A 24,463-nucleotide genomic window follows, 5' to 3' on the forward strand; every position below is an offset into this window, starting at 1 on the left:
TTTACCGTTTACCAGCACTACACTTTCTCTGTAGCTTTTATAGTTTATTTTGCATCATTATTGGTTTACTTCAATACACCATGTAACGATTTGATTTGTATGAACAGTATGCGAACGAAGCTTTTTAATGTATCTTTGTAATAATCCAAAACCAAAACCACCTGCAGGAGGCCAGGTGATCCCACTGATACACTGTCAGGAGTCAGCGAGAGCTGTCATAAAGTCCCAACTTTGCAGAATTTTATAGATTTTATAGAAATGTGCTTTACAGAAGGCAATCTGTCACTTTCACGCACCTTTCCTGATCCACGAAAACATAGTTGACTGTTAGCTGAACTAGCCTTGCAAGTCACATAGTTTGTGATGAAAAGTACATGACAGCCTTGCTAGCAAGCCACAACTTTCTGCAAGTCAACACAAAGATTTCAAAATGAACATGCTCCTTTTTCCTGGTAAAAATGTCAGAAAGACTTGAACACTCTTCCAATGCATTCGTCTCTGAAACATGATGTCAGGCTTAGCTGCTACATTCTACTCAGCCATCTCTGGAGAGGTTTGACCTAGAATCAAGGAAAGAGATTCCTGTAGAACCAAAAGGGCTCTCTACTAAATTAGGTGTAATGGTAAATTCTCAGAAACTATCCCCTGTAGATGCATTCTGGAACTGGCATAAAAATAGTTAGCATCTCTTTAAGAACTGATTTTTCTTTCACTTAATCACTGGAGATAATTCTTCAGTAAAAAGTTTAAAATTCTGCTAACCGGGTGTCAGAGAATACGTGAATGATATCAAAGCCGTAGCTCAAGGTAGGTGCAGTTGAGAGAAATGTAAGCCAATGCTGATTAGGAGGGGAAGGCTACAGCGGCTCGAAGACTTCTATCACGGCTCTGGTGAGCTACCTGCGAGGCTTCCACACAGAGGTTTTGAAATGAAAATCTGATCTTTTTTATTACTGGTCAAAATTTTAAATTAAGCCTGTATGCTTGCAGCACAAATTTTGATTAGTGAAGATAAAATATCACTAGGCAGGAATGATATGCCTTGGGCCAGTAAATTGATTTGGTTGATTTATAATTCCTTCCACACAAGACTACCAATGGATTGCAGAAAACTGGTGGCAATAGTCGATGATTGGGGGAGGGTAGATGAGGTTTTGTTGGTTTATATAAGAAACCAGATCACGTTACTGCATTTTGCAGATGCTTTCAGAATTTTTCCCCACTCCTTGGGGACCAGTGCTGGGGTAACTATATTCTGAAAGGTGACCTGGTGATAGTTTTACACTCTGCTACCATGATCAGCTTGGGTGTTAGATGCACTGATCCAAATTCAACTGTCACTAAGGCAGCATGGAAATTTACGTTTCTGTAATTAAGTAAATCTGGAATCAAATCTATTATCAGTAATATCAAGTGTATAAGTACTTTATTGTTATAAAAATCCATCTTGTTCACACTCCTTCTTCAAAATAAAATATGTCATCCTGAGCCAGACCTACTGCTATGTGACTCCAAACCCAAAATGTTGGGGAAGAGTCTTAACTATCCCCTGAAGCAGTAAGCTGCAAAGTTTAGGAACAATGATGGATGGACAATAATGGCACCCTCATCAGTGACACTCACATCCATCAAATGAATAAATAACAGATTCAGTGAGAGTAAAGATTATTAACCAACGCTGACAATTCCAGAAGATTTAGATTTGTGTTATTGAGCTTCCCAAAACCTAGCTCAGTAAAACTTGAAAGTTAAAGAATTTTATTGCCGTCTACTAAACTTGAAACCCATTCACCTCCTTGGTGAAGCATTAGCCTCCGAACATCACACGTGTAGGAATAATATTTGTGGGACTCTTGCAAGTTAGATTGGGCCCAGGCCAAGAGCATGTTGATGCCAGAGGAAACTCTGGTGGAGCTTTATGTGGCCCTAGATGATCAAAGTCCTGGAAGCACTGTTTATCGATGAAAGTCATTGTTTTTTTACTGGAGACCAATTACTCCTAAACAGTACCACCAACACAAGTTTAAAGAATGTGTCATCTCAGAATATTTAATAGGATATCAATGAATCTTTTGCTTTCTGATGAGGCCATTAAACAACAACTGATCCATCTCTGTAAATTTATAATCTCTTATCCCACAAGGCTAAGGTTATCTGGCGGGTATTCTACAATTTACCAAAACGCAGATCCCACCTAATCCTCCAAGAATTTAGTATATGTCAAATAACTGCAATGACTTAAATGTAATTTACACTTACTATCTATTGTGAACAAATACTGATAATGGGATTCTGGTGTTTTGACAATAAATTCAACTGGTTTGCATTATTCTCACTGGAACATTTTTAAGCAGACATTTTAGAAATTAATGAACTGGAGCTGGACATAGTTATAGATGACATTGTTAGTCCTTGAACATCTGTCAGAGTTGAGAAGTATTAAAAGTGGAAATAAAAGTAGGAAAAGCTGTAATTGCTGTTAAATCTCCCCTAGTCTGGATAGTTTTTGTTAAATAACTACTGGACAACATATGTGAGATATCATATAAATTCAATAGCAGAGCTTTTTACTGTGATTTACAAGTGGAAGGGATATACTTCCAAACCTACCATTGGATTAGGGTTTTACTGAATGTTTGCCATTGATGCAGTTATGACCACACCTGGTTCCTTAAGGTTGTCACAGCTAGGGGAGGCAGTGGGGTAAGGTCCAACTATCTATTAAATGCTCCCAATGCTGTGCATCTCAGATAGCCTCTGACAACCAAGTTCAGCTCCCAGCCTTCACATGTGGCTTAGATACTAAGCCCAGTGAGACCATTTCTACTGACAGGAGAAGGGGCAAAGACAGGTTACTGGTGCATTGAAACCAGTCACTTCAGGCAGATGGGGCTCGTCAGTCGCGGTTGGCAACTCATCTAGCCACGGGAAAACTCCACTGCCTTGCAGCTATACCACCTCATGGTGAAGGCTTGAGTAAACCCCAAGAAAAATTCCTGAGCTGAAGTCCCTAAGGCAGTCGTACATTGAGTTCAATGCTGGTTGGCAACTCACGCAAAGCTGGTGATGCCAAACTGTGTCAGTCTCTGCCGTTCCTTTGGATTCATCTGCTGTGTGGAAAGGGGGAGCCTGCTACAAGGGCAGCAGCTTTCTCTCCATTTCATACTGCCCCAGCTTGTGTATCATGTAGGCAGCTAGGACGCAATGTCCATGGTCAACCGTGACCAATGGAGGGCCTCAGTTATGATCTATTACATTGGTGTTTAGAGCTATGATTCAGAAGAGACTACATTCAGACATTGTCCTTCGCAGGTTTCCATAGATGCCAACAAGAATGTCTCTATCATCTTTCTTGCAGAAAACATATAAAAGCAGGGTACATTAAGCAAGCAAAGGAAGGTAACATCTGTGGAAAGAGAAAAAGTTTATGCTTCAGGTCAAAAACACTTTGTCAGACTGAAAAAGAAAGAAAGTAAATTAGGTTTAGTTGCAAAGAGGATGAGGGAGTGAAGAAGTGTCCAAAGGGCATACTTTTGATAGGGTGGGGTCAAGTGAAATTTGTAGCTTATTATAATAGGATCCTTTTTATATTAAGGCAGTACTTAATCAAGATGACCTGTGCCTCACTGAAACAGTGTATAAGGTCAGAGATAGGTTAGAGTAGAATTGGACACGGAAACAAACTGACAGACAACTGGAAGCTCGGTGTGGTTCCTGTAGGTCAATGAGGTCCTCTGCAAAGCAGTCACCAATCTGTGTGGGACTTCAATATAAGGGCTCACCCACACTGTAAAACCTGAATACAGTTTACTTGTATGGAAGAAGTGTAGGTGAATCACTGCTTCATTGTATTTGAAGGAAATGTTGAGGACAAGGTAACTGAGTGTTTTGGTCTTAACCAGCTTATCTTTTCCAAGTGAGTACAATCCCTTTACGCCTTCATCCCACCATAGGATAATCTGAGGGCAATTTAAATTCTTCTTTTAAGTAACAACTAACCAGTTCACTGTCAACACACTCAGTTCCAAATGAACATTGTTTCCTATAACTCCACTTGCTTGAGATCTAAGGTCCAGCTATGAGAAATGCAAGGGCCAAAATTACATCTGTTTTTTTTTATATAATTCCCGTTTGTGACCCCTTATACTGTCCTGGAGATGCTCAAAGTAAGTTGAGGAATATCACATCACCTTCCATCTCAGCATATTGCAGTCACCTGGAGTCAATAACTCAACTATTTCAGGTAATTTATCTTCTCTGTTTATATCAGAACTGGCTAGTTATGTTTCTTCAAGGTAAATTTGTTGTCACATTACATACATTATAAGCCAGCACATACTACTCTGAGATTCATTTTCATTTTCTTAGTAAATACAAAGAAACACAATAGAATCAACCTTTTTTATGCCATGGACCCCTACTATTTAACTGTGGATATCGGGTTGGGAACCCCTGCGATGTTTCCTACAATTCTGGGAAAGCTATTTCATATTCCTTCTCTCATTAACCTATAAAGCAAATGACTTCACCAACAGCTTATCAACATGGTAACCTCAGAAGTGGGAAAGACAGAGAACAACTTAGCATTAAGTTGTTGAGAGGGAAAAGGCTAGATAGGCAAGAGTTATCTTTCCTACTATATCAGAAAAATGAATCTTGCCTTTCTAGCCTTTCCCAATTCTCAACAACTTAACTATATAACCACATAACAATTACACCAGGGAAGCAGGCCATCTCGGCCCTTCTAGTCCATGCCGACTGCTTACGCTCACCTAATCCCACCAAACTGCACTCAGCCCATAACCCTCCATTCCTTTCCTGTCCATATATCTATCAGATTTTGCTTTAAATGACAATACCAAACCTGCCTCTACCACTTCTACTGGAAGCTCATTCCACACAGCTACCACTCTCTGAGTAAAGAAATTCCCCCTCATGTTACCCTTAAACTTTTGCCCCCTAACTCTCAACTCATGTCCTCTTGTTTGAATCTCCCCTACTCTCAATGTAAAAAGCCTATCCATGTCAACTCTATCTATCCCCTTCATAATTTTAAAAACCTCTATCAAATCCCCGCCCCCCCCACAACCTTCTACACTCCAAAGAATAAAGACCTAACTTGCTCAATCTTTCCCTGTAACTTAGGTGCTGAAACCCAGGTAACATTCTAGTAAATCTTCTCTGTACTCTCTCTATTTTGTTGACATCTTTCCTATATTTTGGTGACCAGAACTGTACACAATAATCCAAATTCGGCCTCACCAATGCCTTGTACAATTTTAACATTACAAACGAACTCCTATACTCAATACTCTGATTTATAAAGGCCAACATACCAAAAGCTTTCTTCACCACCCTATCCACATGAGATTCTACCTTCAGGGAACTATGCACCATTATTCCTAGATCACCCTGTTCTACTGCATTTTTCAATGAGCTACCATTTACCATGTATGTCCTATTTGGATTATTCCTACCAAAATGTAGCACCTCACACTTACCAGCATTAAACACTATCTGCCATCGCTCAGCCCACTCTTCTAACTGGCCTAAATCTCTCTGCAAGCTTTGAAAACCTACTTCATTATCCACAATGCCACCTACCTTAGTATCATCTGCATACTTACTAATCCAATTTAATCCATCATTAATCCAAACTAATCCATCATCCAGATCATTACTATATGACAAACAATATTGGACCCAGTACAGATCCCTGAGGCACACCACTAGTCACCGGCCTCCAACCTAACAAACAGTTATCCACCACTACTCTCTGGCATCTCCCATCCAGCCACTGTTGAATCCATTTAACTACTTCAATATTAATACCTAATGATGGAACCTTCCTAACTAACCTTCGGTGCAGAACCTTGTCAAAGGCCTTTTACTGAAGTCCACATAGACAACATCCACTGCTTTACCCTCCATCAACTTTCCAAGTAACCTTTTCAAAAAATTCAATAAGATTCGTCAAACGTGACCTTGCACGCACAAATCCATCTTGACTGTTCCTAATCAGACCCTGTCTATCCAGATAATTATATATACCATCTCCAAGAATACTTTCCATTAATTTACTCACCACTGACGCAAAACTGACAGGCCTATAATTGCTAGGTTTACTCTTAGAACCCTTTTTAAACAATGGAACCACATCAGCAATACGCCAATCCTCCGGCACCATTGCTGTTTCTAATGACGTTTGAAATATTTCTGTCAGAGTCCCTGCTATTTCTACACTAACCTCCCTCAAGATCCCAGGGAAAATCCTGTCAGGATCCGGAGATTTATCCACTTTTATATTCCTTAAAAGCGCCAGTACTTCCTTCTCTTTAATCATCATAGTTTCCATAACTTCCCTACTTGTTTCCCTTACCTTACACAATTCAATATCCTTCTCCTTAGTGAATACCGAAGAAAAGAAATTGTCAAAATCTCCCCCATCTCTTTCGGCTCCATACATAGCTGTCCACTCTGATTCTCCAAGGGACCAATTTTATCCCTCACTAACCTTTTGCCAATAATATAACTGTAGAAACCCTTTGGATTTATTTTCACCTTACTTGCCAAAGCAACCTTGTATCTTCTTTTAGCTTTTCTAAATTCTTTCTTAAGATTCTTCTGACATCCTTTAAATTCCTCGAGCACCTCATTTACTCCATGCTGCCTATATTTATTATAGATATCTCTCTTTTTCCTAACCAAGTTTCCAATATCCCTTGAAAACCATGGCTCTCTCAAACTTTTAACCTTTCCTTTCAACCTAACAGGAACATAAAGATTCTGCTGTACCCTCAAAATTTCATCCTTAAATGACCGCCATTTCTCTATTACATCCTTCCCATAAAACAAATTGTCCCAATCCACTCCTTCTGAATCCTTTTGCATCGCCTCAAAGTTAGCCTTTCTCCAATCAAAAATCTCAACTCTGGGTCCAGTCCTATCCTTCTCCATAATTATATTGAAACAAAAGATTTTGTGATCACTGGACCCGAAGTGCTCCCCAACACATACCTCCATCACCTGACCTGTTTCATTCCCTAACAGAAGATCCAACACTGCCCCTTCTCTAGTTGGTACCTCTATGTATTACTGCAAAAAACTATCCGCCACACATTTTACAAACTCCAAACCATCCATCCCTTTTACAGTATGGGCTTCCCAGTCTATGTGTGGAAAATTAAAATCTCCTACAATCACAACCCTGTGCTTACTACAAATATCTGCTATCTCCTTGCAAATTTGCTCCTCCATTTCTCACTCCCCATTAACTGGTCTATAAAACACCCCTATAAGTGTTATTACATCTTTCCCATTCCTCAATTCCACCCAAATAGTCTCCCTTGACGAGCCCTCTAATCTATCCTGCCAGAGCACCGCTGTAATATTTTCTCTGACAAACAATGCAACACCTCCCCCTCTTGTCTCTCTGATTCTATCACACCTGACGCAATGAAATCCAGGAATATTTAGTTGCCAATCACACCCATCGTGCAACCACGTTTCACTAATAGCTACAAACTACTTTAAAAAATAGCTACACTTCACACTAACTTCTTTTCTCTTTTCCCCAGTCCTGATGGATGATCTTTGTCCTGAAGCAAACTGTTTTGCTTTCCACATATCCTGCCTAAAATTCTGGGAGCTCCTGGCAATCTTCATTTTTATTTCAGATTTCCCCCCTCTGCAGTCTTTTTTAATTGTTTTTTGACGTTATTAATCTCTAAACCTTTGATAATATTTCATTTAAAATACCAATACTTGAAAACTCTATTACCTTAACTCCTTTTGAACTAATGGGAACACAAGCAGCAGCACTAATACAAACCAAGGGAATAACATTCTCCTCAGTGGGACCTCCTAACTGCATAAACAGCTTCTTCATTACAAAGACAAAGTGCAAGCCCGAAATTCAATCCACTCTGCTAATCGTTTTCCATTCACTGTGTAGAAAGGGGAACTTATGTGAAAAGATGGTGAACGGCGTTCAGACAAATTTATAATTAACGCTTTAAGGAAATCCTCTCATATATAGTGAATTATTTAAAATTGTTTATATGACCAACAATAAGATCAGAAACAATTCACAAATTCACAAATACGAGAAAATCTAGAGATGCTGGGAACCCACAGGAACACACAGAACATTCTGGAGGAACTCCGCAGGTCAGGCAGCATCTATGGAAATGAATAAACAGTTGACATTTCGGGCCGAGACCCTTCATCAGGACTGAAAAGGAAGGGTGAAGATGTCAGAATAAAACAGTAGAGGGGAACAAGCATTGTTGTAATCATGGTAATTCCAAAGGGTAAATATTCTTATTCTGCAACACGTAGTGCAAAAGCAATAATACAAGATCACATTAATTCCTATTTTACCTAACACTTCTACCAATAATTTTTTTTGTAAAGGTAAATATGCCTTGCTACCTGTGAGGCCAGCTGGACATCTGCAAGAGTAGCTGTTGATACCATCCAGACAAGTGCCCACACCACATGGACTTGATTTGCATTCATCTACATTTTCTTGACAAGACTCCCCTTCAAATCCAACAGGACATACACAGAGGTATTCACCACTTCCTGGGGGGAAATTGATATTTGTAACACATGTTCCACCGTTCATGCAGCCACATGGCTTCACGGCAACCTGTAAAGGAAAATGAGAAACACGTGATTTAGCAGTTCGATGAACAAAGATCACAAATGTAAAGTGATCTTTACTAAAGTACTTACTAATATACATACAAGAAGAGTTTAAATTATTTCCGTGAATTTACTGTAGAGTGTATTTCTTTTCTCGGAGGTTCCATGGCCTTAGGCTATTTTACATTTTATATTACCCAAACCAAATATAAAAGCAATTTTACAAATTCAGATCATAAAGGTGCAAGCTTTGCTGACTATAATAATAATTAAAGCTTTATTTTCCATTTTACAACTAATTAACTCTACTCTGATCCTGTGGTACTGTTAAATTTTTACCCCACAGGAGATCTACTCTCCACACTGGAGAATGCAGAGCACAATTTCTTCTGTACAGCAAGAGGCAAGTCCACCAGTGCCTCCACAAGAACCAATAAAACCGTATGAATACAAGAAAGATTGCATGATTAATTATGATTGGTACTTTATCGCACATAATGAAATCAACTATTGAAATAATTTGTACATTCAATATCAAGATTTTTCTTGAAGATCTTCTTCAGAGACAAACTTTGTCAGTGTAATGTACGCTAAATGTTGCCAACTTAACCCATTTCTCCCCTTTGAAGCCAAATGATGTAAACATGATATGTGCACTAAAACTGGAGGGTGGAATTTTCACTCTGGATGCAATAATTAATACTAGCACAAGATAGACAGGTTTTGAATATATTCAAATGTAAAGATTGTATTTGAATGATCAAAAGATGAGAAAGATGCTGCAGAAAAGTAAGCCTTTCTCTCACTTAGAAGGTTTTGTGTTGTCTGACTGATGCCCAGCTTCAGGACATATTATCTGGTCTACAAGGAAAGAGATTCCACTGAGAGAATTTGAGTAGCTAGGGACTAAATTAAAACATAGAGCAAAAAGGTTATAAACCCTGGATTGGTACCTCGGCTTTGTACAAATTGGTAAAGGGTTAATAAGATCAGAAGGTTAAATGGGTGGCTCAAGGATTAGTGTTGATGTCGGTATGAATTTGTGGGACATTAGCTCCAGTTCTGGGGAAGGAGGGAGCTGCTCTCATGAGATACTGAAAATCATATAACTGGGGCTGTGGATGTGGGTTTAAACTAAACAATAGGAGGGAGGAGGGTTTCAACAGCTTGGGAAATTTAGATAAGCTAAAAGGGAAGAAGAGTGCAGGAGAGTTTACTAAAATCTCCGGAATAAAGAATAAGACCAGAAGTTTAGAAAGGAAAAAGAATTTAACTTCAGGCAAAATTGGAGACAAAATTGAACAGAAGGATGGTGATACAGGACTGTATGTATGGCATCCGTTAGTCTCGTGAGACCATGGATCTGCGCCTGGAAAGTCCTCTCCAGGGCGCAGGCCTGGGCAAGGTTGTATAGAAGACCAGCTGTTACCCATGCAGCAAGTCTCCCCTCTCCATGCCACCGATGTTGTCCAAGGGAAGGGCATTAGGACCCATACAGTTGGCACCGGTGTCGTCGCAGGAGTTGCCAGAGTGAGGTTGGAGACAATGTCGGACTGCCTTAGGGACTCCAGCTCCAGGTTTGTCCTCAGGGTTTACACCCAAAACCTTTCTCATGAGTGAGTATGGCCGCAAGGCAGCGGAGGTTTTCCCTCTCTTAAATGGACTGCCTTCCCAGGCTGACGAGCTCCATCTACCTGAAGACATGGGACTAAAGGTCCCGTATGACTATAATACCAGAAAACACTGGAACAGGATTAGGCCATGGAATCTGGTCTGCCTTTCGATTATGGCTGATTTATTATCCCTCTCAACCCCATTCTCCTGGCTTCTGCTCTTCTATTGTGTGAATGCATTCAGTATTTGAAATAAGGCAGATGATCTTGTTTTGCAGATAGGAATTGACAGGTATGACATAGTGGGCATCACAGTCATGGTTGAAAGGAGACCTCAGCTGGGAGCTCAACATCCAAAGATACGCATCGTATCGAAGGGACAGGCAGGTGGGCAGAGGGGGTGGAGTGAATTTGCTGGCAAAAATAAAATCAAGTCCCTCGAAAGAAGTGACATAGGATCAGAAGATAGAACCTCAACAGTACAGCACAGTACAAGCCTTTCAGCCCATGATGTGCTGCAGCCCTTATACCCTACACTAAGATCAATCTAACCCTTCCCTGACCCATAGCTCTCCATTGTTTTCCCATTGTCTGTCTATTTAACAGTCTCTTAAATATTCCTAATGTATTTGTCTCTAACACCACCTTTGGTAGTGCAGTCTACACACCACCATACTCTGTCAAAAATTATATCTGACATCCTGACCTACTTTCCTCCAATCACCTTAAAATTATGCCCTCTCATAGATGTAGAAACCTTGTAAGTAAAGAAATTGCAACAGTTAAATGACTCTGATGGGAGTTATTTATGGGCCTTCAAATTGCAGCCAGGATGGGGGGGGGTAGAAATTATAACAGCAATAGAAAAAAAAACATCTAAAAAGGACAATGTAATGATGGTCATGGAGGATTTCAGTATCAAGGTGAATTTGGAAAATTAGGTTGGTACTGGATCCCAAGACAAGGAATTTGTAAAATATCTATGAGATAGCATGTTAGAGCCACTTCTGGCTGAAAAGGCAATTCTGGATTGGGTGTTGCTTTATGAACCAGACTTAATTAGGGAGCTTAAGACAAAGGAATTCTTAGGAGGCAGTGATCACAACTGGACAGAAGTCACCTGCAGTTTGAGAGGGAGAGCTAAAACTAGATGTATTGATATTACAACTGAGTAAAGATAACTACACAGGAGTGAGAAAGGAGCTGGCCAAAGTTGACTAGAAGAGGACACAAGGATGACAGTACAGCAACATTGGCTAGTGTTTTTGCGAGTAATTTGGAAGGCACAGGATTGATTCAACCCAAAGAAGAAAAGGAACTCTGAAAGATGGATGAGGCCACTGTGACCGACAAGGAAAGTCAAAGACAACATAAAAGAATAAGAGTGGGCATACAATATAGTAAGACAGTGGGAAGTTAGAGGATTGGGAAGCTTTTAACATTCAACAAAATGCAATTGAAAAAGAAATAAGGGGAGAAAAGATGAGGTATTCAGATATATAAAGAGTATAAGAGAGGAAAGGCTGTAAATTGCACTAATGGAAGTGATGCAGTAGAGGTAGTAAAGGGGAGCAAAGAAATGATAGATGAGTTCAAAGAGCAAACACAAGGAAATCTGCAGATGCTGGATATTCAAACAACACACACAAAATGCTGGTGGAACACAGCAGGCCCGGCAGCATCTATAAGGAGAAGCACTGTCGACGTTTTGGGCCGAGACCCTTCGTCAGGACAAACTGAAAGGACAAATAGTAAGAGATTTGGAAGTAGTAGGGGGAGGGGGAAATGCAAAATGATAGGAGAAGACTGGAGGGGCTGGGGTGAAGCTGAGAGCTGGAAAGGTGATTGGCAAAAGTGATACAGAGCTGGAGAAGGGAAAGGATCATGGGACAGCAGGCCTCGGGAGAAAGAAGGGGGGCGGTTAGCACCAGAGGGAGATGGAGAACAGGCAAACAACTAAATATGTCAGGGATGGGGTAAGAAGGGGAGGAGGGGCATTAACAGAAGTTAGAGAAGTCAATGTTCATGCCATCAGGTTGGAGGCTACCCAGCTAGTATATAAGGTGTTGTTCCTCCAACCTGAGTTTGGATTCATTTTGACAGTAGAGGAGGACATGGATAGTCATATCAGAATGGGAATGGGACGTGGACTTAAAATATGTGGCCACTTGGAGATCCCACTTTTTCTGGCAGACCGAGCATAGGTGTTCAGCGAAACGGTCTCCCAGTCTGCGTTGGGTCTCGCCAGTATATAAAGGGCCACACTGGAAGCACTGGACACCGTATACCACATTAGTCAACTCACAGGTGAAGTGTCGCCTCACCTGGAAGGACTGTCTGGGGTCCTGAATGGTGGTGAGGGAGGAAGTGTAAGGGCAGGTGTAGCACTTGTTCCGCTTACAAGTATAAGTGCCAGGAGGGAGATCGGTGGGAAGGGATGGGGGAGGGGGGGGAACAAGTGGACAAGGGAGTCGCGTAGGGAGTGATCCCTGTAGAAAGCAGAAAGAAGGGGGAGGGAAACGTGCTTGGTAGTGGGATCCCGTTGGAGGTGGCGGAAGTTACTGAGAATTATACATTGGACCTGGAGGCTGGTGGGGTGGTAGGTGAGAATGAGGGGAATCCTATCCCGAGTGGGGTGGCAGGCAGATGGGGTGAGAGCAGATGTGCGGGAAATGGGAGAGATGCGTTTGAGAGCAGAGTTGATGGTGGAAGAAGGGAAGCCCCTTTGTTCAAAAAAGGAAGACATCTCCTTCATCGTGGAATGAAAAGCCTCATCCTGAGAGCGGATGTGGGGGAGACGGAGAAATTGTGAGAAGGGGATGGCATTTTTGCAAGAGACAGGGTGGGAAGAGAAATAGTCCAGGTAGCTGTGAGAGTCTGTAGGCCTATAGTAGATATCAGTAGATAAGCCGTCTCCAGAGATGGAGACAGAAAGATCAAGAAAGGGGAGGGAGGTGTCAGAAATGGACCAGGTAAATTTGAGGGCAGGGTGAAAGTTGGAGGCAAAGTTAATGAAGTTGATGAGCTCAGCATGCGTGCAAGAGGCAGCGCCAATGCAGTCGTCGATGTAGTGAAGGAAAAGAGTAGGACGGATACCTGTATAGACTTGGAACATGGACTGTTCCACAAAGCCAACAAAAAAGCAGGCATAACCGGGACCCATACGGGTGCCCATGGCTACACCCTTGGTTTGGAGGAAGTGGGAGGAGCCAAAGGAGAAATTATTGGAGGAGAGTGATGGTAGAGGGGAATTGGTTAGGTCTGGAATCCAAAAAGAAGCGAAGAGCTTCGAGGCCATCTTGGGGGGGGGGGGGGGGTGGGGGGAGATGGAGTTATATAGGGACTGGACATTCATGGTGAAAATAAGGCGGTGGGGGCCAGGGAACTTAAAATCATTGAAAAAATTCAAAGCATGAGAACTGGCATGAACATAGGTGGGAAGAGATTGAACAAGAAGGGGATAAGACAGTGTCAAGATATGCAGAAATGAGTTCGGTGGGGCAGGAGCAAGCTGAGACAATAGGTCTACCTGGACAGGCAGGTTTGTGTATCTTGGGTAGGAAGTAGAAACGGGAAGTGCAGAGTGTGGGAACTATGAGTTTGGTGGCAGTGGATGGGAGATCCCCAGAGCTGATAAGGTTGTTGATGGTATAGGAGACAGTGGCCTGGTGCTTCTTAGTGGGGTCATGATCAAGGGATAAATAAGAGGAGGTATCAGAGAGTTGTTGTCGTGCCTCGGCCAGGTAGAGATCAGTATGCCAGACAACAACAGCTCCCCCCTTATCAGCAGGTTTTATAGTGAGGTTGGGGTTGGTGCGGAGGGAGCAGAGAGCAGAGCGTTCGGAAGGTGTGAGGTTGGAATTGGAACAGGGTGTGGTGAAGTCGAGACGGTTGATGTCCCGTCGGCAAATAGCAATAAAGAGATTCAGAGCAGAATTCAGTAAGTATTTTGTGTCAGTCATCACTGTGGAAGACACCAGCAACGTGCCAGTAATCTGACAGTGTCAAATGGAAGAGGCGAGTGTAGTTGTCATCTCTGAGAAGGTGCTAGGGAAGTTGAACAGTCTGAAGGTAGATAAGTCACCTGAACCAGATAGACTGCACCCCACCGTTTTTAAAGTGTGAGCTGAAGAGATTGTGAAGGCATTATTAGTGATCATTCAAGATTCACTAGATTCTGGTATGGTTCCAGGGGTCTAGAAAATTGCAAATGTCACTCCACTCTTTAAGAAGCGAGGGAGGCAGAAGAGAGTAAATTATAGGCAGTTGGCAAGATGTTAGATTCCATTATTAAGAATGAGGTTTTGGGGTACTTGGAGGAACAGTATAAAATAGGCAGTGGGTGCCAGTGACTAGTAATGTTCCGCAGGGGTCGGTGTTGGTTCCGCTATTATTCACATCGTTTGTCAATGATCTGGATAATGTAATTGATGACTTTGTGGTTAAGTTTGTGGATTATACAATGATAGAAGGAGGGGAAAGTAGTGCTGAAAAAGAGGGGGGACTGTAAAAGGTCTCGGACAGATTTGGAGAATGGGCAAAGAAGTGGCAGATGGAAGTTCATGATCATGAATTGGTAGAAGGAATAAAGGCATAGATGATTTTCTAAATGGGGGAGTGAATTCAGAAATCAGAGGTGCAGAGATACTTGGGAGTCCTACTGTAGGTTTCCCAAAAGGTTAACTTGCAGGTTGGGTTAGTAGTAAGGAAGGCAATTGCAATGTTAGCAATCATTTCAAGAGGATGAGGATATAAAAGCAAGGATCTAATGCTGAGTCTTCATAAGGCATTTAGTCAGGCAGCATTTGGAGTATTATGAGCAGTTTTAGGTCACTTATCTGATAAAAGATATGTTGGCATTGGAGTAGGTCCAGAGCAGGTTTACGAAAATGATCTCAGGAATGAAAGGGAAGTGTTCGAAGGCTCTGGGCCTGCACTCACTGGATGTTTAGAAGAATGATAGGGTTTTCATTAACACCTAATGAATATTGATATTTGTAGAAAGAATGGAATTGGAGAGAACGTTTCCAATACCGTAGTGGGAGAGCCTAGGACCTCTGGCCACAGCCCTCAGAATAGAATGATGTCTGTTTAGAAAGGAGCTGAGGAAATTCTTTAGCCAGAAGGTGGTGAACCTGTGGAATTAATTGGCACAGATGACTGTGAGGGCAAGTCATTGGGTATATTTAAAGCTAAGGTTGATAGGTTCTTGACTAGTAAGGGCATCAAACGCTATGGGAGAAGGCAGAAGAATGGAGTTGAGAGGGAAAATAAATCAAGCAAAACAGACTCAATGGGCCGAATGGCTTCCTTCTACCCAGTCTTATGGTCACATGGTCCTTTAAAATTCTCTTATTATTGTTCTTTGGATTTAATTTTTAGGGCTTCTTTAAATTATTAGAACTGGAAAATTGGTTGAATAAGCATGAAATTTCTAAAGCTTTATTGTAACAAATAGATTTGAGATGCGCCAGAAGCAATTTGGATTAAAGTGCCGTGATCATTCATCAAAGTGTGCTGAATTACACTGGAAAACACAATGTGACCTTGTGGAAACTGAAGATAGAGAAACTGCTTTCCAGTTCAGCTTTCAGAGGGGCATTAAATAATCAGTTCATCAGGGACAGAGGCACCTGAACCGGAGCGAAAGCAATATCCTGGGAGGGAGGTTTGCTAATGCTGTTGGGGAGGGTTTAAACTAGATTTGCAGGGGGGTGGGAACCGAAGTGAAGAGGCAGAGGATGGGGCAGTTGGTGCACAAGTAGTGACAGCTGGTAGGGAGCTTCTGAGAAAGGATAGGCAGATGATAGAGCAAAGAAGCACTAAGCCAGATGGTTTGAGATTTGTCTAATTTAATGCAGGGAGTATCATAAACAAGGCGGATGAACTTAGAGCCTGGATCAATACACGGAACGATGATGTTCTGGCCATTACAGAGACTTGGATGACTCAGGGGCAGGAATGGCTGCTGAGTGCGGTGGGCTTTAGATGTTTCAGAAAGGATAGGGAGGAAGGCAAAAGACGTGGGGGAGTGGCACTGCTAATCAGGGATAGTATGGCTGCAGAAAAGGAGAAAGTCATGGGGGGATTGTATACTGAGTCATTGTGGGTGGAAGTTAAGAACAGGAAGGGGTCAATAACTCTACCGGGTGTTTTTTTATAGACCCCCAAAAGTAACAGAGACATTGAGGAGCAGATAGGGAAGCATATTCTGGAACAGGGCAATCATAATAGGGTTGTTGTGATGGGTGATAATATTGTCTGGCATGTCCTTAGAGCAAGGAGTTGAGATGGGGTGGAGTTTGTTAGGTGTGTTCAGGAAAGTTTTCTGATGCAATATGTAGACAAACCAACTAGAGGAGAGGCTGTACTTGATCTGGTATTGGGAAATGAACCTGATCAGGTATCAGATCCCTCAGTGGGAGAGCATTTTGGAGATACTGATCACAACTCAATCTCCTTTACCATAAGTTAGACAGGGATAGGAGCAGACAATTTGGGAAAACATTTAATTGGAGTAGGGGGAAATTTGATACTATTAGGCAGGAACTTGAGAATGTAAATTGGGAGAAGATATTATCAGGGAAGCGCATGGCAGAAATATGGAAAATGTTCAGGGAACATTTGCATTGTGTTCTGCATAAGTATGCTCCATTGACACAGGGAAACTATAATTGGGTAAAAGAACAACGGTGTAAAAAGGATGTAGAAAACCTACTTAAGAAGAAAAGCTTATGAAATGTTCAACAAACTAGCTACTGTTCGAGCTCTAGAAAATTACAAGGGCACCAGGAAGGAGCTCAAGAATGAAATTAGAAGAGCTACAAGGGGCCATGAGAAGGCCTTGGTGGGCAGAATTAAGAAAAATCCCAGGCATTCTACAAGTATATGAAGGGCAAGAGGATAAACAATGTGAGAATAGGACCAATTAGGAGCGAGAGTGGAAACATGTGCACAGAATCAGAAGGGGTAGCGGTGATATTTAATGAATACTTAGTTTCAGTATTCACCAGGAAAAAGAACCTTGGCAATAATGGGGATGGCTTACAGTGGACTGAATCGCTTGAATGTATAGAGATTAAGAAAGAGGATGTGCTGGAGCTTTTGAAAGGTATTAAGTTACATAGGTCACCAAGGCTGGACAAGATATACCCCAGGCTACTGTGGGAAGTGAGGGAGAAGATGCTGAACCTCTAGCGATGATTTTTGCTTCATCAACAGGGACAGGAGAGGTACCAGAGTATTGGAAATTGCAAACCTTCTTCCCTTAATTAAGAAAGTGAGTAGAGATAACCAGGAAATTATAGACCATTGGTCTTACTTCAGTGTTGGAGTTGTTGGAGAAGATCCTGAGAGGTAGGATTTGTGAGCATTTGGAGAGACATAATCGGATTAAGGATAGTCAGCATGGCTTTGTCAAGGGCAGGTCATCTCTTAAAAACCTGATCAAATTCTTTGAGGATGTAACAAAATACATTGATGAAGGTAGAGCAGTGGATGTATTGTATATGGATTTCAGTAAGGCTCCCCATGTGATGCACATTCAGAAAGTAATGAGGCATGGGATCCAAGGAGACCTTGCTTTGTGGATCCAGAATTGGCTTGTCCACAGAAGCAAAGTGTAGCTGTAGATGGTTCATATTCCACATGTAGGTCGGTGACCAGTGGTGTACCGCAGGGATCTGTTCTGGGACCCCTCCTCTTTCTGATTTTTATAAATAACCTGGATGAGGAAGTAGAAGGATGGGTTAGTAAGTTTGTTGATGACACAAAGTTTGGGGGTGTTGTAGATAGCCTGGAGGGTTGTCAGAGGTTACAACGTGACATCAATAAGATGTAAAACTGTGCTGAGAAGTGGTAGATGGAGTGCAACCCAGATAAGTGCGAAGTAGGTTAAATTTGAACATAGGGTATAATTTTAATAGTAAGACTCTTGGCAGTGTGGAGGATCAGCAAGATCTTGGGGTCCCTGTTCATAGGATCTCAAAGCTGCTGTGCCGGTTGATATATTAAGAAGGCGTATAGTGTGTTGGCCTTTACTAACCATGGGATTCAGTTCAACAGCCATGTGGTAATGTTACAGCTATATAAGAACTTAGTTAGACCCCACTTGGAGTATGGTGTTCAGTTCTGGTCACCTCATTACAGGAGTGCAGAGGAGATTTACAAGGATGTTGCCTGGATTGGAGAACATGCCTTATGAGAATAGGTTGAGTGAACTTGGAGCGACAGAGGATGAGAGGTGACCTGATAGAGGTGGATAAGATGATGAGAGGCATTGGTCACATGGATAGCCAGAGGCTATTTCCCAGTGCTCAAATGGCTAATACAAGGGGGCATAGTTTTAAGGTGCTTGGAAGTATGTACAGAGGAGATGTGAGGGGTAAGTTTTTCATACAGAGTGGTGTGTGTGTGGAATGCACTGCCAGCAAAGGTGGTAGAGGCAGATACAATAGGGTCTTTTAAGAGGCTCTTAGATAGGTACACAGAGCTTAGAAAAGTAGAGAGCTATACGGTAGGGAAATTCTAGGCAGTTTCCAGAGTAGGTTACATGGTCAGCACAACATTGTGGGTCATAGGGCCTGTAATGTGCTCTAGATTTCTATGTTTCTTTCAGTGCTTCATTTCTTTTTCTTATTATCTTTATATTATTAACTATCAAGTTTTGGCCAAATTGTTGTGGATAAGTTAATTGCAGGGATCACCCGACACTCTCCTGTGTTACAGTTACCTAAACTGAACTCAGCCTATTTTTTTTATTCATATGTCAAATGTATTACTGATTACTAAAGCACCAAAGCAGGTATTTACATTTACTTTTCAGCTCTCAATTTAAAATCAGCATCAGAATCAGGTTCAAAATCACCGGCAATTTGTTAACTTGGCGGCAGCAGTACAGTGCAATACGTGATAATAAAGAAATAACTGTGAATTACAGTATGAATATATGTTAAATTAAACAAATAGTACAAAAAAATTTAAAAAGTAGTAAGGAAGTGTTTATAGGTTCAACGTCCACTCAGAAATTCGGATGGCAAAGGGGAAGAAACTGTTCCTGAATCACTGAGTGTGAACCTTCAGGCTCATGTATCTCCTTCCTGAAGGTAGCAATGAGAAGAAGGCATGACCTGGGCAATGGGAGTCCTTAATGATTGATCCGCCTTTTTGTGACACCATTCCTTGAAAATGTTCAGGATACTATAAAGGCTAGTACCCATGATTGAGTTGACTAATTTTACAACTCTCTGCAGCTTTCTTCGATCCTGTGCAGTAGCCTTCCCCTCACCGCCCATACCAGATGGTGATGAAGCCAGTTAGAATGCTTTCCATGGTACATCTGTTAAAGTTTGCAAGGGCTTTTGGTGACATTCTAAATCTATTCAAGCTCCTCTAACTTCCAACTTCCTGTTGAAGTTTATTAGTAATTCCACAACCCATCTGACATAAGCAAGGACTTCTGAGATTTTGACACAGTGTTGGGAAAGGGTCATCAATACACTTCAAAGTCAGGATAGTGTTTGACTTGCAGGGGAATCTGTTACTTGCAATTCTTAGTACATATGAAGGCAATTAACTTTGGTGACCATGTGCTTCTTCACAGAGTCCTGTTCAAAAGACCTTCCATCGTTTTGTTGGTGACTGAACACAGAATGATGGGGCATTGGCTAGTCTTAGTGGAGTTGCCCTGTTTTTTTCTTTTTATGGTCAGGTGTACTTGGGCAATTGGTTCAATGGCTAAGGAAGGCTAGTTGATGATAGCAGCAAGAAGCTTCCTTGCTTATACTTGACTGAATGACATGTGGCTTCATGAGGATTGGGGATAGTGCTGAAGAATTACATTAGCTTCCATTAGTTTGTCCTGCTAATGGGAACACAACTCAGATATCAGACTTAAAGTGTTTGATATTTTGACTTGTGCTGGGATGCTGCTTTGCTTATCAGTACAACTGGTGTTCTAATTCAGATGAACAGCCACAGATGGTTGTGCAGATGGCTGTATGGTAAATTTGGCCTTGTCAACAGGGCTTGGTATTTTCAAATCCAAATCTAGATCACCCTTGGGTGGTCTGCTTGATTTCATTCTCAAATGACGCAGTTTGATGCAACAATCTGAATTGCTGGACTATTTCAGAGAACAATTATGAAACAAGAATATCAGTTTTGGTTTAGAATCAAATTTACCTCAGGCTGAATAATATTATGAAGAACATCAGAGAATCAGATGGGTTTTACAGCAATTACCAATAGGTTCATGACTATCACTATTGGTATCAGCTTTTTATTCCATAATATTTAATTAACATAAATTCACCAATAACCATGATTGAATATTAACATTCATCTCCAGGTTACTAATTCATTATAATGCTGTATAATTGCTAAACAACTGCTCCCTAAAAGTACATGTTCCTATATATCTACAGTGTTCAAACAAACCTAAATAAGGCAAATCAAGGAAAAATACCTCCCATGAAAGAATTTAACATAAAGAGCAACACATTCTGCAAAGGAGTAGCAGGTTCAGGATTTTGTGGAAGTAAAACAACTGTGTAACCTTAAGACATTCTGCCTGAAAAGGACATAAAGACCTGCCTCATTTTCTAACACCTAGAAGTTACATCAACCGTAATGATGTGCTTCGAGAGGTTGGTTATGTTGCAAATAAACTCTTGCCTCAGAGATGACATAGATCTGCTCCAATTTACCTTCCATCAGCAGATGCAATTTTTGTGGTTCTTCACTCTGCTCTGGAGAACAAGAACTCACACATCAGGCTGCTGTTCATCAACCACAGCTTGCAGTTCAACATAATCATCTCATCTGAATTCATCAGCAACTTCAAGACCTGTGTCTCTGTATCTCCCTCCACAACAGGAAACTCAACTTCCTCATCAGCAAAGTTCAATTGGTGAATAATGGTTACAACACATCTTCCTCACTCCCCATCAACAACACAGGGGCACCTCAAGACTGTGTGCTCATTTGCTCATTCTGCTCTATGCACACATGTCCATTAGCATTGGCACAGCTCCAATGCCATCTTCAAATTCACTAAGAAACACTTACTGTTGTCCGCAAATCATAGGTGGTGAAAAGTCACCTTATCGGAGTGAAACAGGACATCTGGTTGAGTGGTACTGCAAAAACAACCTCCCTCTCAATGTCAGCAAAACTAACAAACTGATTGTTCACTTCAGGAAGGGGAACAAGTGCAACCATGCATCTCTCTGCATTGGAGGAACAATAGTGGAGAGATTCAGCAGCTTTAAGCATATCAGATGACCTGTCCTAGGCCCAGTCCAGAGATACAGTCATAAGGAAGGTGCACCAACATCTCTACTTTCTTAAAAGGTTAAAGACATTCAGCTTGTCACCAAACACTCTTAAAAACTGCTCCAGATTTCGTGCTGAAAGGGTCCTGACTGGTTTCATAGTGCTATGGTACAGCAATTCAAAAGCACAGGACTTTAAGAATCTGCAGAGTAGTGAACACTGCACAATGTATCAAAGACATCCTTCCCTGCCACTGGTGATATCTACGAGAGGTGCCACCTCAAAAAGGCAAGAGCTATCATCAAACATCCCCACCACCTGGGCCATGCCATCTTTTTGTAGCTACCATTTAATGGGAGGTACAGAAGCTTGAAGTTGCCCACCAGAGACAAGAGCAGTTACTTCTCTTTAATCATTTGGTTCTTGAGTCAACTGACAAAATCCTAATCACCACTACCATTTAGCAAAACTGATCACTTTGCAATGAACTAGACTTATTAAAAAAATTCTAATTGTGTTTTCTCTTGTAAAAATTGAGCATAATTTATGCTTAATTTAGATTTTTCTTGTGATTGCCATATGAATCTGTATGCTGGTGGGTGGGAGGCAGGAAAGGGGTTATTTTGCTCTTGGCTTGTTGTTCTTTCCTTGTTGTTGCTTGTGTGCATGCTATATGGTGGGCATGCTATGTTAGTGCTGGAATGTATGGTGACACTTGTGGGCAGCCCCCAGCAGATCCTTAGCTAACGTTTATTGCTAATGCAAACAGTACATTTCACTGTACGTTTTTATTAGTAAGATGGTGGCTCGATCAACCACAGCGGCTTCGGCAGGATCAGCTAAAGGTCCTTTTTTTGTCCTTTCAAACATATTTTTTACCAATGCAAGACCCAGCTGGACATTAAGAACTTTAGGTATTGCAGATCTACCTGTCAGCGACTTGCACATTGGCAGAGGAAATGAAGGAGCTGGACTTGGTGTGGATGCACTGTTGCCTATGTCAGAGGCACCGGAGGAGTCGGTGTGCGACGGTGGTGCACAGTTTAACAGCGAGTGATTGACTCAGTCACTTCTCTTGTGATCGCAAGACCCTGTTGGACATTGTGGAATGCTGCATGTCCGATTCACTGGTTTATTGGTGGACAGCAGGGGAGCAGCATGGCCCTGGACATAGCAAGGACTAGGCCATGAGCCACGGTGTCAACTGCTTACTGCTGCCCAGGAGAGAGGTGTTCAAGTCTGTGCTCTCCACCAGAGATGGTGTGTGTGTGTGTCGCGGCGTCCAAGCTGGTATCAGCGCTGCCCCCAGGAATCGCTCAGCAAAAGACAAGTTGTATTGTGTGTGACTGCAGACTTCTGCAACATTCATGGGACTCGGGGTCTTGGACTACTTTTTTCCATGTGACTTTATTTTACTGAAATCTTATATTTGTTTGCTGTCTTATATATCTTGTGCTGTGTACAGTTGTTGGTACTGTGCTTGCACCTTATCCCCTGAATAACGCTGTTTCGTTTGTCTGTATTTATGGGTATTCATGTATGGTTGAATGACAATTGAATCTGAAGCTGAATGTACATGTGATAAGTAATTGAAGCTGAATGGACTGTAAGGTTTTCATTGCATCTATGCATGCACACATTTGTCCACATGGGATTAAGCCCATCTGAGTTTAATCTTACCTTGCACAGGGACTCATGGCTGGATCAATTATTACTCTTTACTCAAATTGAAGGGACCACAAAGTCAGACACACAAACTTGCTGCCCTCCTAACAGATTAAGTTAAATTATAGCTAGTTTATTTAGAGATCAACATAACTCTCTTCATACTAAATATGTCACAGGAGGCCAGTGACTAGTGATGTGCCTCACAGATCTATACTGGGTCCAATGTTGTTTGCTATATACATTAATGATCTGGATGATGGGGTGGTAAATTGGATTAGTAAGTATGCAGATGATACCAAGATAGGTGGCATTGTGGATAATGAAGTAGGTTTGCAAAGCTTGCAGAGAGATTTAGGACAGTTAGAAGAGTGGACTGAAAGATGGCAGATGGAGTTTAATGCTGATAAGTGTGAGGTGCTACATTTTGGTAGGAATAATCCAAACAGGACATACATGGTAAATGGTAGGGCATTGAGGAATGCAGTAGAACAGAGTGATCTAGGAATAACGGTGCATAGTTCCCTGAAGGTGGAATCTCATGTGAATAGGGTGGTGAAGAATGCTTTTGGTATGCTGGCCTTTATAAATCAGAGCATTGAGAATAGGAGTTGGGATGTAATGTTAAAATTGTACAAGGCATTGGTAAGACTGAATTTGGAGTATTGTGTACAGTTCTGGTCACCAAATTATACGAAAGATGTCAACAAAATAGAGTACATAGGAGATTTACTAGAATGTTACCTGGGTTTCAGCATCTAAGTTACAGAGAAAGGTTGAACAAGTTAGGTCTTTATTCTTTGGAGTGTAGAAGGTTGAGGGGGGACTTGATAGAGGTATTAAAATTATGAGGGGGATAGATAGAGTTGACGTGGATAGACTTTTTCCATTGAGAGTAGGGGAGATTCAAACAAGAGGACATGAGTCGAGAGCTAAGGCGCAAAAGTTTAGGGGTAACACGAGGGGGAACTTCTTTACTCAGAGAGTGGTAGCTGTGTGGAACAAGCTTCCAGTAGAAGTGGTAGAGGCAGGTTCTATATTGTCATTTAAAAAAAAATTGGACAGGTATATGGACAGGAAGGGAATGGAGGGTTATGGGCTGAGTGCAGGTCGGTGGGACTAGGTGAGAGTAAGCGTTCGGCACGGACTAGAAGGGCCGAGATGGCCTGTTTCTGTGCTGTAATTGTTATATGGTTATATGAGTAGTTTTATATTCCATCATAATGCAAACTTTGTTTAAGTATACAAAAAAAAGAACAATT

The 24,463-nt window shown here is 41.5% G+C and overlaps 1 protein-coding gene across 7 annotated transcripts in view; it reads right to left on the minus strand.

Annotated features, from left to right (window-relative positions):
• LOC132394289 (von Willebrand factor D and EGF domain-containing protein-like) overlaps positions 1–24,463 on the minus strand; it is a 311,753-nt gene that overhangs the window by 106,203 nt on the left and 181,087 nt on the right. For all 7 annotated transcript variants that reach the window (XM_059970250.1, XM_059970251.1, XM_059970245.1 and 4 more), the window contains one exon: positions 8,434–8,653. In XM_059970250.1, coding sequence (XP_059826233.1) covers positions 8,434–8,653 — 220 coding nt within the window. The remainder of the gene's footprint in view (positions 1–8,433; positions 8,654–24,463) is intronic.

This window comes from Hypanus sabinus, chromosome 5, assembly GCF_030144855.1.
Source record: "Hypanus sabinus isolate sHypSab1 chromosome 5, sHypSab1.hap1, whole genome shotgun sequence".
In the NCBI taxonomy this organism is placed as follows: domain Eukaryota; kingdom Metazoa; phylum Chordata; class Chondrichthyes; order Myliobatiformes; family Dasyatidae; genus Hypanus; species Hypanus sabinus.